Source organism: Pteropus vampyrus, unplaced genomic scaffold (assembly GCF_000151845.1).
Source record: "Pteropus vampyrus isolate Shadow unplaced genomic scaffold, Pvam_2.0 Scaffold14, whole genome shotgun sequence".
Classification (NCBI taxonomy): Eukaryota; Metazoa; Chordata; class Mammalia; order Chiroptera; family Pteropodidae; genus Pteropus; species Pteropus vampyrus.
The window spans coordinates 4,624,527-4,639,837 of NW_011888795.1; the positions used below are offsets into that span (position 1 = coordinate 4,624,527).

The 15,311-nt window shown below is 34.5% G+C and overlaps 1 protein-coding gene across 1 annotated transcript in view; it reads right to left on the reverse strand.

Moving 5' to 3' along the window:
- The window catches only part of CLDN16 (claudin 16), a 23,193-nt gene extending 10,158 nt beyond the window's left edge, over positions 1-13,035 (reverse strand). Inside the window, 2 exon segments of the mRNA XM_011381544.1 lie at positions 814-916; positions 12,706-13,035. Of these exon segments, the coding sequence (XP_011379846.1) occupies positions 814-916; positions 12,706-13,035 (433 nt within the window).
- Positions 13,036-15,311: the final 2,276 nt, after the last annotated feature.

Sequence of the window (15,311 nt, forward strand, 5' to 3'; positions counted from 1 at the left end):
GAGTAATATTCCATTGTCTGTGTGAACCATAAATGCTTTATCCAATTGTCTGTTGATGGACATTTAGATTGCTTCCATATCTTGGCTATTGTAAATTGTGCTGCCATGAATATAGGGGTGCATATATCTTTATAAATTATTGTTTTGGTTTTCTTTGGATAAATACCCAAAAGTGCAATTCCTGGGTCAAAAAGTATATCAATTCTTAAGTTTTTGAGAAACCTCCAGATTGTTTTCCATAGTGGCTGTACCAGTTTGCAATCTCTCCAACAGTGCATGAGAGTTCCCTTTTTTCCACATCCTCGCCAACACTTGTTCTTTGATTTATTGATGATGATAGCCATTCTGACAGGTTTGAGGTGATATCTCATTGTGGTTTTAATTTGAATTTCTCTGATGATTAGTGACCTTGAGCATCTTTTCCTATGTCTATTGGCCATCTGTATTTCCTATTGGAGAAATATCTGTTCAGGTCTTCTGCCCTTTCTAATCATAAAATCACAGCATCCTGAAGAATTTATTTCAATTTAAAAAGTGTTTACTATTAGCCTACTGTGTATAAGGTACTATGCCAGGTCTTTGGAGGAAAGCAGAGGTGAATTTACCTTAAAGAATTTATAAATACATGGGAAAAGATAAAATATGCTAAAATGTTCCAATTCACATTTTAGAAATAAACTAAATTTCTAATCAAAATATTTAAAACTAGACAGAAATATAGTACTGTAGAAAACAAAACCATACAATAGAAACCTGAGTTCAATTTTCTTTGGCATTCCCTCCCTGCAAGGGGGATGTCTAAGGTATACGTACAGGGGTGTTCGGCAAGTATAGAATCGTACTCATCACAGGTGCGAATTCCATCAAAAGCATTTGTGACACACTCCCACCAGAGGCCTCGACATTTTGTGCTCACCTGGATGTTGGAGAAGACACTGTGTGAAATACTCATGCAGACACACTTCAGTTCTCCACTATCAAAAGTAGAATGAATTTTATAGCAAAGTGCAGTAGTTACAAGTGTGATCAGAAATTCATTTACAATAAACACAATGCATTTTAGAATATTTTCCCTTAAGCACTAATAATTAATTACAGGCTTTCCCCACTAGAAAATAAATTCACTTCGAGAACAGAGGTGGTAGTGGGGAGACAGGGGATAAGCCACACCTAAGATGGATAAAATCAGAATTAAATATATGCAAATGCCTACAGCTGGTTCCATCATGGAGCCATAGTTTAACATGGAGACAATTCATTTCACTTTACTGTGCTAACATATACTTACCACCCCCCCCACATCAATATAATAATAGATAACAGTTGACATCTTGAGTCTATTAAGAGCATACATTAATTTTTCTTCATCATGAATACTGGTTTTCATGAAGAAAAGTGTTACTATATGTGAGGTTCATAAATTTAAAATAATTACCACAGAAAGTTATATATAAAAACACAAATAAGTGAAATATAAAGATCTCATAACTTCTTCCTCCCTGCTCCACTGACAGACTACAAATGCTTAAGCTATGATATGGATGTAAACAAACTGAGCAATTATTTCATACAGTCTGACAGCTGTAAACCACTTTTACTTAGAAATGTTGTGCAGATAATTCTGTGTCCACTTAGAGATAAAAGCTACCAGAGCCCTAAGCCTTCCCATATTTATCTATAAACTATTTAAGTCCGAATAGATTTCTTAGAATTGTAAACATGCCAACATAAAAAAGTTTCCGGTATTCTCGACAGAGCTCATGCATATGAAACAGGTAATATGAGTGTTTCTTCTGACTCAATTACAGAGTCGCATTACCTTGGAAATCGAGAAATAGCTTAATAAGATTTAATCAAAATTTATCTTGGAAAATGAAAACTTAAATTGTTCCTTAAAGAATAAATAACAGAGAAGAGTGAAAAGAAGAGGAGAGGAGAGGAGAGGAGCCATGAAGATTATAATTGGTATGGAGAAGAAAGGAAGGAACATAAAACACTTTGGTTTGCAAAAGAAAATCCTATCAGGGAATATCTGTGCTATGACACTCTCTGACCCATATTCTGCTTGAAGTTGTGTTGTGTACCAAATAAAACTCCACTGCTCGCTACTCCATCACAGTTTTGAATGTGGTACTTTTATTATCACTTTCTATGTAAAATAGATATGATTGGTCATAATAATGCTATATTGAGTCTATACTATGAAGCAGTTACTGCTTAGGTTATTATTTTATTTATTTCTTAAAGGACTCTGTGAGATATCATTATCATTGTCTATTTCGCAAATAATGAAAATGAGGCACAGGAAAGTAAAATGATTAACCCCAAGAAAGTATTGTTAATAAATGAAAGAGATAGGACTCAAACACAGCAGTCTGTGTATACGCCCTGAAGCACTTCAATATACTTAACACCCATTTTTTTAAATTTCAAATTAAAAGTAGCTGAGTAAAGTAGTAAGCCTTAACTTTATTCTCATCTTACGGCCATTATTCTGCAAAACTTCACTTTGGTTTGCCCTTCCTAAGATTAAATCTGGAAGTGATGTTCTGAAATTTATTGAACATTCATCTCAGGGAGCTGAGGAATCATAGAGAGCAAAAATTTAATGAAGAAAATCCATCATGTGAAATTTAACACATCAATTTCTAATATGAATATATAAAGTTATATATGAATAAAATGTAAGCTATAGTTGAAAACATATGGACTTTAAATATAAATTGACATTGGTATTGGCTATGCTATATCTTTGGGCAAGATCTTACCTTTTTTGAGCTTCAGTCTTTTTATCTGCATAAAGGAAATAATGCTAAGGTTGTTATGAGAATTAAAAATTATAAACACACGATACATATGATATGATCAAGAAATGATAATATTAGTAAATTACTTAAACATCATGATAAACTGAATAGTGACTGTGCTCAGCTTTACTATGACAGCAGAAAAATTTAGATGTAACGGGCTAAATGGTAATCTCCAGTAAGATATATGTCTATGTCTTAGTCCCCAGAACTTGTGATACGATCTAATTTGGAAAAAGAGATTTGCATATGTAATTAAGTTAAGGATCTTGAGATAACAAGATCATTTTAGGTTACCAAAATGGGCCCTAAATCTAATCACAAGTGTCTTTATAGGAGGAGAGACACAAACAAGAGAAGGAGGCAATATGACGATGGAGGCAGAGATTGGAGTGATGTGGCTGCAGGTCAGGAAATGCTCACAGCTACCAGAAGCTGGAAGAGGTAAGGAGCAGATTCTCATCTAGAGCCTTCAGAGGCAGTGCAGCCCTGCCAACACCTTGATTTCAAACTGCTGTCTTCTACGACTGTGAGGTAATAAATTTCTTATGTTACGTGGAAGAAAAAAAAGGGGGGGCTCTATAATAAAACTGACAATTCCAGTGACCAAAACTAACCTTACAGGGTGATCCGACCATAAATTTCTAACTGAGAAGTTATGGTGGTTAGTCACGCCCCAGGCATGTAACTTCTTTAGAAAAAGTTTTATCTTTGCCTTAAGTAAGCCCTGTACGTTGTTTTCATGCATCTATGTTAATATATCTTTGAAATTCCTCTTTTTCAGATATCTCAGAAGCCAGAAGCATAATCACCTTCAGAGAGCACATGATCTTGTTAATTATACTGTAATCTAACTCCTGCATTGCTTTCTCCTTTGTACCTGTAATCTTCCTTACATTCCCCTCTTAATTGCAAATGTATAAAAGAAACTGCAAAACTGTCATTTTCCAGAGCATTTGAGATCTTGCTTCCTGGCAATGTCATCAGTTTGGCTCAAATAAACTCTTAAAATAATTCTCTGCAGGTTTGGGCCTTCTTACATTGACATTAGGTCACCAAATTTGTGGTAATTTGTTATTGTAGCCCTCGAAAAATAATACACTAGGGACAATTTGTACTGAACTATTATACCATAACAGTCATATTGTATAACTATTATACCATAATAGAAAACAGACCCTCTCATAGCCTATTGCCTGTCAGTTTCTCAATTAACAGAAACACACAGGATCCAGTTTATTCTAACCTGAGCTAGGTTATGTGGATTCGAAGTCACTTTTCTATAATCAAACAGTGACTGTCCACAATTTTCTTCTAACTTAGCCACTGAAACAAACTAACAAATCCAGTATGACCATTCCTGTTATACGTGAGGTTATTTAGAAAGGAGTCTGAGATATATGTGAGAATATTTATTTTACATAAAGAGTATTTCTTTTTTGCCAAAATAATCTAGTAGTAGTGTCATTTTCAAGGCTATTGATCATTTACCTGCAATGGCCATATTTAGAAAAGCAATGAGCTCATTAGAGGAAACAAGGAATCCAATTTTGTTAGGTATTAATGCTTAGGGCACACTATTAGATTGCTTGGTATTCGCACTCGGTTTAGGTATGTGAGAATAGTGGCTGTAATTAACTAAACTTCTGTGTTAATGTAGCACTTACTGGAGACACTCTTAAAGGTGCCTTTGTGCACAAAAGACAAGGTTAAAAGACTTTTGTTATTTGTCATATTTAACAAAGCTCTCCTTGTTGTAATATGTAGTCTTCACTTACTTATCTCTCGGCTATACAATGGCTTTTTAAGGACTTTTTAATAGGCAAGCAGATCTAAGTTCTTAAAAGCTTTAAGATGAGGTTCTTGAAAAACAGACCAATGCTTAAAATATTATGCATAACCATTTTTAAAGGGCAAAAATGCTAAATGCTAATAATTTTTATTTCATAGGGTTAGCAAAAATAGAAGATCCCAAATTTAAGCTTTCATCTTTTAGCATTTGGTTTGTATATTAATAAATATTATAGAAAACTATATTAGAGGAATTTGCATATTATTTAATGAATATCTATTGATCTTAAAGTGAGGAGGTGATTGTCTCTTAAATGGGGAGAAGTATGTTTATCCAAACTATGACAATAAAAGCACAAGTCACAAACATGAGGCCCACAGAAATAACTTTAATATTAATTAGCTACCAATAAGAAAACATAGAAATGTTACAGAGCAGTCCAGATTTCTGGCTTCCCTTGGAAACTTGGTCCAGTCTGGCTTCCCGGACTCCCTGGTCCCATGCAGCAACAACTACCATGACCTTAGTAACTACTCCCTTTTAGGTGGGACTTGTTCACTGGTTCCTCACTATTATTATATAATCTGCCTCTCTTATGTGTATCGGCTTCCTGGTTCTTATAGGCATTTGAGTTTTTCCTCATGGTATATAATGAAAATAACTCCCCTTGCTTTCAACTTGTCAAATAACTACCTATTATTCAAATCTCACTTCCAAAATTTCCCTTCTTCTATTAGTTTCTCCTAGTCTCTCCAGCTGGAGTTAATCTCTTTCTAGATCTCACACTGACCGTTCATATTTCTATAGTATTTACAAATTTAATTATCTTTTTGTATATGCTCTATGTACATCTGTCTCCTAAGTCTGTCTGGTGTCATCTTTCAAACATGAATGTCTATCATATTTCAGTCAACAGACTAGCTAAATCCCAGGGATACAGCAATGTCCAAGACAGGTATGTCACTTTGCTTCAAAGAGCTTATAGATCCTCCTTCTTAGTACATAATAGATACTCAGAATATGTCTATTGAGAGGGAAAAATCTGTCAATTTATCTAATCCCACATATATTAAATCTCATTTGAACTTTGACATAGATAATGTTTACTGATACACTCTTTTCACTAATGCTTAATATGTGCTTTTTTCTTGACTGAATAGACTAGAACAGCTGACTCCAAAGAGTCAAATAATTATTACTTAAACTAGGGAGTTTATAACTAACTTGGTGGCAGCCTGGACCCTGTCTACTCAACTGATTCTGGAAAGTATTTACTACAGTACTCAGGATGAGCAGGATACCACTCAACAAGCTTTAGCAAACCATATTAAGGATAACTCTTCCCAGTTTAGTTTATGATAGCATAAATTAATTCCTTAATCTTGGGATTTCTTATTCTGATCTCTTTACCAGTTTCTCATTAAGTCTTCTCAATTCTAGTCTTTGCTAATTTTTCTATTTTTAATTACTTTGGAAGTATTTACACGCAGCAACACACAATTTTACTTGCCTTATCTTGTTTACTGTAGTTTTGGGTGTGTTTGTCTTCCCTCCACATATTTTACACATATTTTGAAATTCAGAGAAACTTAAAAATACTTTAATTAATTAGCATGTATTTCTCCTCCAGTTATATAGGAGAAAAAATAATATATATAGTATTTATACTCAATAGGCTTAGTAAATATTTATTGTTTGTTGACCACTACTGACCACAATTTTTTATCAATATGCGTTAGGTTATAAATGTATATACACTTTGATTTGTGTGTAAACATAATATACATAGGAAGAAGAATCCATAAGCCAAAAGAAAAATTAAATGTCATCTAGATATATTTTAAAAACTACCTTGCACATACATATTATGGTGGTAAATAATGGTTTTGCACCACTTTACCACCCTTGTGCTAATATACTTTAACATCGAAGAGTCAACTTACCTGTTTCCAGTATTTACTTAAATATATGTATTAAGATGAAAAAGTTTTAATAATACTAAATAACGCATTTTACTACTAAAACTTGAAACACTTTTAATTTTAACATGAAATACATTTGAATTTTTTATACTAGGATTCTAAACTTCTTATTTTAATATTTTAGTTGAGTTTTTTTATGATTCCAGGTTCTAAAAGAACTTAAGACAGGCATTTATAAGGATGAGGAAGCAAGATTAAAATAAGCATTATAGACGTCACCTTTCCTTTCTACTTCATTTATGTATAGTGAATTGATTTGTTAAAATATATTTGGTTTAGTTTTGCCTGCTTATTTGTGGAGCACTGGCTAAAAGTATAAATGGCAAAAATGAGGTAATACAAACTTAGGAGGTAAAATATAATTTTTGTGGTCTTCACAGTTATATTAGTTAATTTATATATTTAAATTATCTAAATATTATCATTTTAATATTATTTGATTTATATAACTCATATATTTAATCATTTTAGAATGCTTATGAAAACATAGTATCACAACTTTGCAATGATTACTGCCCAGTGACAGATGAAAATTTATGTTGAGTGAATGATAATACTAATTTTCTTTTTCCTCTCTTTTTTATTTCTCTCTCTCTTTGAAATGGTAGGCAGAAAAATCTGTATTCTCTAGACCAGAATTCACTCTTCACCAACTTTCTTATGCATCCCAAGGGATTAGATCCTTACTCCTATCTTATTAAAAAGAGAAACTGAATCTATATCTTGAGAAAATTGAAATTGTAGCAAGATAAAAGATCTTGCCTAAAATATAGTGATCTCCCTATAGAGATACTTCTTACTTAGGGCTCAATGTAAGATTTTCAAAGATCACTTAGATTATCATTTACTCATTTTTTTTTTTTTAAATAAGTATGTCAACTACTTAATTGATGTTAACAAATGCATTATGAGTTCCCATTATTTGGAAGTCTGTGCTAGGTGCTGTAGGAGATCATGAGATAAGTGAGAGAACTTGGTAGCCTCAGATGTCCGCTGGAGTTTGAATCCGTTGCAAAGTAAAACTAGTACATTAAATAATCAAAGTACACACTAGATAAAATTATTTTAATATTTACTTTACGTGTGAAAAAATTATAGCATTATTAATGCACATAGAAATCTCAGGGGAGAAATTGGTCATAAGGATAAAATAAATCCAAATGTGGGAAGCTTTCTTTTGCGGTAATAAAATTTTAATCATAACAGTGTATAGCAGTTTCTCAGTCAATAATTAACAAACGATTAACTGAAAATGGAATAATCTTGTGAAAACATTTTTTCTTCTGATAATTGAGAGACCAATAATTTTGTGAAGAAATTGCTTTTCTATTTCATTATGGAAAATGAAGATTTACATATAATATAAGTAACATATTAATAATGTTATTATTTCATGATTTAGTTTCTTTCAAAATGTTTATAATAGATAACTTATTTTGTTTCTGTCATCTGCCTTATTCCTCTGATTAGACAGAGAGGGAATAGTCATAAGTATAAAAATGGGCAAACTGCAGCTCAGAGAAAGTAAACAAAGTTTCTCGAAGAGACTCAATAGTGAAAATAGGAATAGAATTTAAATCGCATATCTCTCCTTTCAGTGAACATTATACAAAATGTCTTCTCCTCCTCTAGAACAAAAACAAAACAATAAGCTGCAAATAGACTATAATATATCTAACATTTATTGACTGATTTGTATTTGTCTGGTACTGTGGTAATTTCTTTATATACAAGCCTCACAAGGCTTTGTGAATTTAGATTTAATCCTCACAAGACATAAAATGTACATATTTTATTTTTCCTGTACAGAAGAGGAAATGTGGTTTATAGCAATTTGGATATCTTTGTAAATTCACACAGCTACTGCCTGGCAAGGTGGGATTTAATCTCAGGTCCCTCTAACAAGTCCAAGCTGTAAGGCTCCCCACTATGAAGCAATATATTACTGGCCCCCTTGAGGCACTGCTTAAGAATTCAAGCGAGAAAAAATATTGCGAGCTTCCAGGAACATTGATGCTTGATGAGTTCTGTATAGAGACCAATTTTCCTCCATTTAAGCTCTAAGTGAGTCATTCCACCAGTCCTTGGATTGCTCTAAAACAGTAAAAGATTTTAATCTTGACTTCTCATTCTTCACCAGCCTTCTTTCTCTACATGTAATCAATTACCAATCCTATCAGTTCAAATTCTTTATAGTTTCCTATATCTTCACATGTCTTCTTATGCTTGCTGCTACCCTAGCTCAGACCACTCATTGTTTCCCTTCTGTTCTATGACAAAAGTCTCCTCTTTGGTCTCTCAGTACTTCATTTCACCCCTTCCAAACATTCTCCACAAATAGCCAGAATGATTGACCTTTCCGAAATACATGTATATGTTTGCTTACTGTGAAACATGCTTGTCTTTGGTGTATAATCTATATTTTACATGATACACAAAACCCTTGAGACCTAATCCCTATATTATCTTCCTTACATTGAAAACTCTTATTATGTGAAATACATGCAAAGCTACAAACATATATACAGTGCTTTCATACCTGGATCTCTGCTAATATCATTCTCTGTGCTTGGAATTCTATACTCTTTTCTCACCCATCTGTTCTTCAAATCCTTATTTTAGATATTTCTTCTTCTAAATAGACTTCGCCAAGATTGAGTGAGCTGGCCACAGCATTATTTGTTATCATAGCACTTGTATATCACTTTACCTTCTTTAATACACTGGGAGCAACCTAAGGAAGATTGAGGTCTTATCCTTCATAATCTTGTGTCCATCACAGTAGCAGGTAGACAGCAGATGTCAAAGAATATTTGTGAAATAAAAGAGATTTTAAAAGGAGAGAGAAATTGAGAAATAAAGAAATGAAAGAGAAAAGGGGGAGAAAAAGAAGATGAAAGGAAAGGAAAAGCATAGAAAAAGGATAGAAAAAGGGAGACAGGAGAGAGAGGAAGAAGGTAAGGAGAGGAAGAAGGAAAAGAAAGGAAAGAGGAAGGGAAGGAAAAAAGGAAGGAAGGAAGAAATAAAGGAAAGGAGGGATGGAAGAAGGGTAAGAGGGAGAAAGAAAGGGAGGAAGGGAGAAAAAAGTAAGGAGGGAGAGTGGATGAGAAAAAAGAAGAGCTCATGCAGTTACAAAAAAAATGGAGACTGTTCACTCTAGATTCCTAGTGGAAATTTCTAGGGAGGCTCTAGATGCCATCACTTCTTCAGTGACTGGCCATTTCCCTGGGACTGCTGACGTCATCATAGTCAAGGAGTCCTGCTGTTAAAGAATGTAAAGACTAAAAAGGACTTTAAAACAATTGAGTTCAACTTCATCTTGTAACTGAACCAAAGGCAAGAGATGTGGCTTGCTCAACAGAAGACAGTTAAAATGCAAACACAGGCTGGAATAATCTCAAAACTTAAATTCTCTTCACCACATCTGTCTTCCCAGAGACAAAATGAATAAATAATGACAGGAGCAGAATGGTAGCTTAGGGCTCTTGGTCCTTAATTTGGGACTGTACACACTGCGGTTTTGTGTGCTATTTCTTTTTCTTAATGCTTTTACTTAATGCAAAGAACATCACTCTTTATGGCAGGTATAAGTAAGGCAAAATAATATTTTGTAGTATTCTGAGTATTCTCTGGTAAAATAAAAGAATACTTGAGCTCTTTCTGCCTCATGCTCCTTATTGCTCACCTTAATCTTTTAACAAGCCCTGAACTTTTCCTTATTCTTCATTTTGTCATGTGTCCTTTTGTCTGGAAGGTCCCTGCTGCCATTTTTACCTTTTGAAATCCTTTGCATATTTTTGAGGCTTTGCTCAAATGTGTTTTCCTCCCTGAGGCCTGCTTCGATGTTTCTGACAGGAGGAAATAATTGTTCTATCTTCTCTGTTCCAATGGTACTTTGTTCATTTCTTTCTCAAATATGAATTGGCCTATGCCTTTTATTATAGTTCCATGTGCATACTTTTTCCTCATTAAATGTAACTCCTGGAAGGCTGGACTCATTCTTTATATTTATCTCCTCTAGTATGAATTAACGCAGTACCTTTAATATGACATACATTTCGTGTTTGTTATGTTGACCTGAACTACAAAACTTATTTTCCAACTCTGATGCCTATATTATCCTAAAAGATTGATAAAGGTAGAAATTCATAATACTCCTCTTTTTGTTTAAATTTTCCATGGGCATGGTCTTCTTTTTCCTAAACCACTTCTGTTCGCCAACATTTGTTCAACAGTTTAAAGTGAGCTGTTAATATGGACCAAAGGTTATACATACATGAGGAAGGAAGCAGGGAGAGAGAGCAGTATAATTGAGGCAGTGAGTATCAGAACCTTCGCAGTTATGACTAGTAATATGATTTCATACGCCAGTCAATTGAAGGAGCAATTATTAAGAGAGATTCATGTCCTTTTAAAAATATTGTCAAATAAAGAGATTGTTGGAAGAGAAGTGGCCTCATTTGTTACAGGGTTCTTCTTTTAATGCAGAGGCTCCTTGGGAAATATTTATAGCAGTATATTTCAAGTATAGAAAATAAAGAAGAAGCTAAGAAACACTCACTAATTCTTGCTCAAGGTTAGAAAGGATTTACTTGAGGTGATTAACCTAGACTGTTCATTCCATTCATTTTAACTAGAAGTGTTCTTGTACAAAGCAGATGGCAAATTGGTAGAATGTAGAGAAATGAAAACAAGAAGGCACTTTAAATGTCAGGACTCCCAATCTCTCTCTGTGAGGTTTGACCTTTTTGAAACCTCCAATTCTTATCAAGTGAAGTTAGTATTTCCATTAGCTTATGCAAAAAGATTTTCAAGTTATTTTAGAAAATATTTCAACATTGTTTTTAGATGAAATTTTGTATATTTTTAAAAACATAATTTTAAGTCTTCTCAAGTCTAATATATTTATGTATTAATCACCTACTACTGACAGTCCAGATTCTGGCAAGCTAATGGCAACTGCCATTTTTATCTGCACTTTTCCCTGAGTATTGTTCAAAGGGTATTTTTTTTTCATTCACCACTTATATGCATGGCCAGATAAAATGCATCACCAGACTCATAGATAGCAGACATCCTTTACAATAGTTCAATTCTATCACAATTTTCAGAAATATAATTTTCTAGCACTAAAGAAGTCTTTATAAATCCACTGGTTCTGAAATGCTATGTAGAATTCAGAGCAAAATTAAAAACAAGAAAAATGAATAAATGGTAGAAATAACAGACAGTGAAATAGAAAGATTATTCCTTTCCATTTCTAACTCCAACTTGAGAGTTGAATAAATAAAATTAGGAGAAAAAATACACAAACTTGCTCTCAGGTATCTTTCCTAAACTTCAGAGAGGTGATATTATAGAGTTTGTTAGAGTAAATTGTTCCCTTCCGAGTGTACATAACAGAACATACTACATTGCTATATACTCTTTTATCGAGTTCCTGAAATATTGTTTTTTTTTCTTACCTACATTTTCTGAAACCTTACTGATTTTGATTTTTACTCAGTTCTATCTCTCTCAGGTTGCTATAACCACAGGTAATGCTTTTAAACTCCAAAATTACTTTTTTCTGAGCTTCTCCAGGGAGAAAAATAAATTTCTCAAATGTGAACCACTAACTCATTCTTGCATAACAGTTGGTTCTCAAGAGCAACTCATTTTTAAGAGAGGGTTTCTTAAATCCATATCTATCTGTTCCATGTACCTTTGGACACACTGGAAATACTTGTTTTCCCTTGGACTGCTTTCTTCTACTTGAAAACTCCTTAAAATAAGATTTTCCTTGTGTGCACTAATTGAGTAGGTAGGTATATGCAGCAGTGGAAGAGGTGAATTTCTGGAGGGCTCAGTGACAGAGATTATGTATGGATTTTTCCTTATGAAAGAGGAGAAATTATTCAGTTACCTCATCTGCAAAATGGAAAACCAACAATACCTACCTCATAGATTAGCCAGGAGGATTAAATGAGCTAATAATGTGAAGACTCAGTGAGTAGTAAATAAAGACTAGGTCAGTCCATGTTGGCTACTATTATCATCAGTCACAGTGAACAAAGTATCACAGTGGGGCTTAGAGAAAATTTGGAAGGGTTTGGACGAGAAAAAAAAGTTGCTGATGTCTTACCTCCAGGGAATCATCAGCATTCACCATCCAACAGTCTGTCCAGGTGGCCACAACCAAGAACCCAGTAGCGAAAAAGGCTAAGAAGCAGGCAACGTACTGAAGAAGATCCCTCATCATAGCGAGCAGCCGGTCTGGAAGGGATGCATGGGCAGCTGCCAGTCCTGGGCTCACTCAGGTAGCTGGAACGCTATCAGTCTCTTGTGCCTCTGGTACCTGGAGATGTGAAAATAGTGGAAAATACCTTTTCCTTACACCCCACTGCAGGCGTCTTGAGTTGCAGTAAGAGTAATACAAACAGGCTGTAACCCTCAGAGGGGTCCTAGAGGTCATTATCCAAAGCAACCAGCCTCCAATCAGAAGCCAGGTCAGTGAAAGAACTGGGTATGTTTTGGGTGGGGGAGAAAAGTAATCCTGGTTACTTTTTCTGCCCGGACTGTGGGCTAATGTGAGATGATGGTCACCGAGGCACCTGCGAGCGCCAAGATGGAGAGAAGGAAGAAGGGTCATACCCCATGCTGACGCCTGTAAACTGATCTTTCTCAGGCCCTCCGGGGAAAGTGAGCTATTCTCCTCCCCCTCCATAAGGAGGCTACACGGTTGACTGCTATTTTATTATTAGGACTATTTTAATATTCTCTGACTACCTTAGACAGACAGGCCACTGGTGAAACTATGCCAAACAAGTGCTTGCTCAAGGGAGTTTGCATTCCAAAGTGTTGGGCAGAACAGCCCCATGAAGGGTTTCTAGCACCTGGGCCCCAGGTACAGCCAGGGCAACTAACCTGTCCACATCATGCAGCCAGGAAGAGCGCGCATTTTAATTCAGAATGCTCTGGGTGGAAATCCTTGCTCTGAAGCTTAAAGGCTGAGGACACTTGGGCTGTGATTTCTGTAACATGAGGGTATTAATACCTTGTTCATAAGATGGTTGTGCCTGTAAATCATTTAGAATAGTGCCTGACAAAAAAATAACTAAGTGGTAACTATTAACATGACCGAGAATTCCCTATATGATTACTTTTCTCCTGTGAATCAATGTTTGATAATATGTCCGAACAAACAAACAAACAAACAAACAAACAAACAACAACAACAAAAAACCCACCATCTATGTTAGGAAAAATATTTGAAGTTTTTTTTTTTCTTTGACATAACAGGGGCAACTGTAGATTTACCTACCTACACCTGAATGGGTAGCTTTATGGATATAAATATTCCATAACCAGTAGTCTTTTAAAAATATCTTTAAAAGTATACATACTCCCATTTTATCATCAGCAGATAGACTTCTCTATAATAAAATGCAAATTTTAAGTAATAATAATAAAATATATTTTACATGGTTCTTAATACAAGAGAGAATGAGAAAGGCAAGAGAGAGAGAGAGAGAAGGAGGGAGGAGAGAGAGAGAAAGAGGAGAGAGGAAAGTGAGAGAGAAAAAGAGGATCAGGGAAAAGGATTAGAAATAGGTCATTACTCTGGGAAGAATCAGCTACTAGGTTATTTTACTAATAGCTCATGAAGAGATTACTTTTTTTCTATTTAACAATTATTTGGTCAGAATATTTAAGATAAAAGATTAAAATCAGTGTCAATACAACATCGTTCAGGAGTATATTAAAATAACTTTTGTGACTAAAACTTATTTTCTCATTTTAATTAATTTGTATTCAAATATATAAAATGTAAATTTAAATGTGGAGTAAATGTAAAAGCTGGCTATAAAACCAAGTTTGGAATATAAACTCAGTTAAACCATAAATAAGGCTATATACATTAACAGTAGATATTATTAGTTTGTGAAGTACATTACAGATGCTTTTAATTTTGCTTATTTTTATTTTACTTATTTTACTTAACAATTAGGAAAAATAATATATATTTTTAAAAGTGCTCACAAACAGTGGAATTCCCTATGGTGTAAGGCAGCAACAATGCACACATACTGTTTTGGTGACTCACAAGTAAATCTTTTTCTGTACTCTAAAATCTAAAATGCTTGTACTCTATTGCTCTGGAAGAGGAAACTAATTCTAAAAGCACATGCCCATTACAGAAAAGTCCTGGGCTTAGCTGCTGGCTTTCCACCCAGAGGCCTTTCGCAATGTACTTTTCCTGCTAACAGTGCACCCCAGGGCAATGCTTCTTAAACTTGAGTGCACACTGGAATCTCCAAAGCCATTCATTATAAGTACAGCTGAGAGCTCAACCTTCAGAGATTTGGATTCAGGAAATTGAGAGTTCACAAGAGTTAAAACTGGATGGTCAGGAATTCACATTTATGTATACCTTGTATATAATTCTGATTCTGAGGCAGACGGCCATGCTGTGAGAAACTAAGAAGAAAAAAAAAATCTACATTAAAACCAGCATATTACTTTTCAGAGTCATATACTACAAAGCTGCGGGGAGGGGGATATAACTGCATCTTTGGTAGCAACTCTTCCCTAACTAGTACCAATCAATAGCAGTTCCCAAATCCATATATCAGAACTTAATGGAGAGGATTAAAGGAAAAAACATTGAGCACATGCATGTGTCCTATATGCAAACATACACATGTACACATATATCTCTGGAAATCAGAGATTCTTTCACAAGACAGA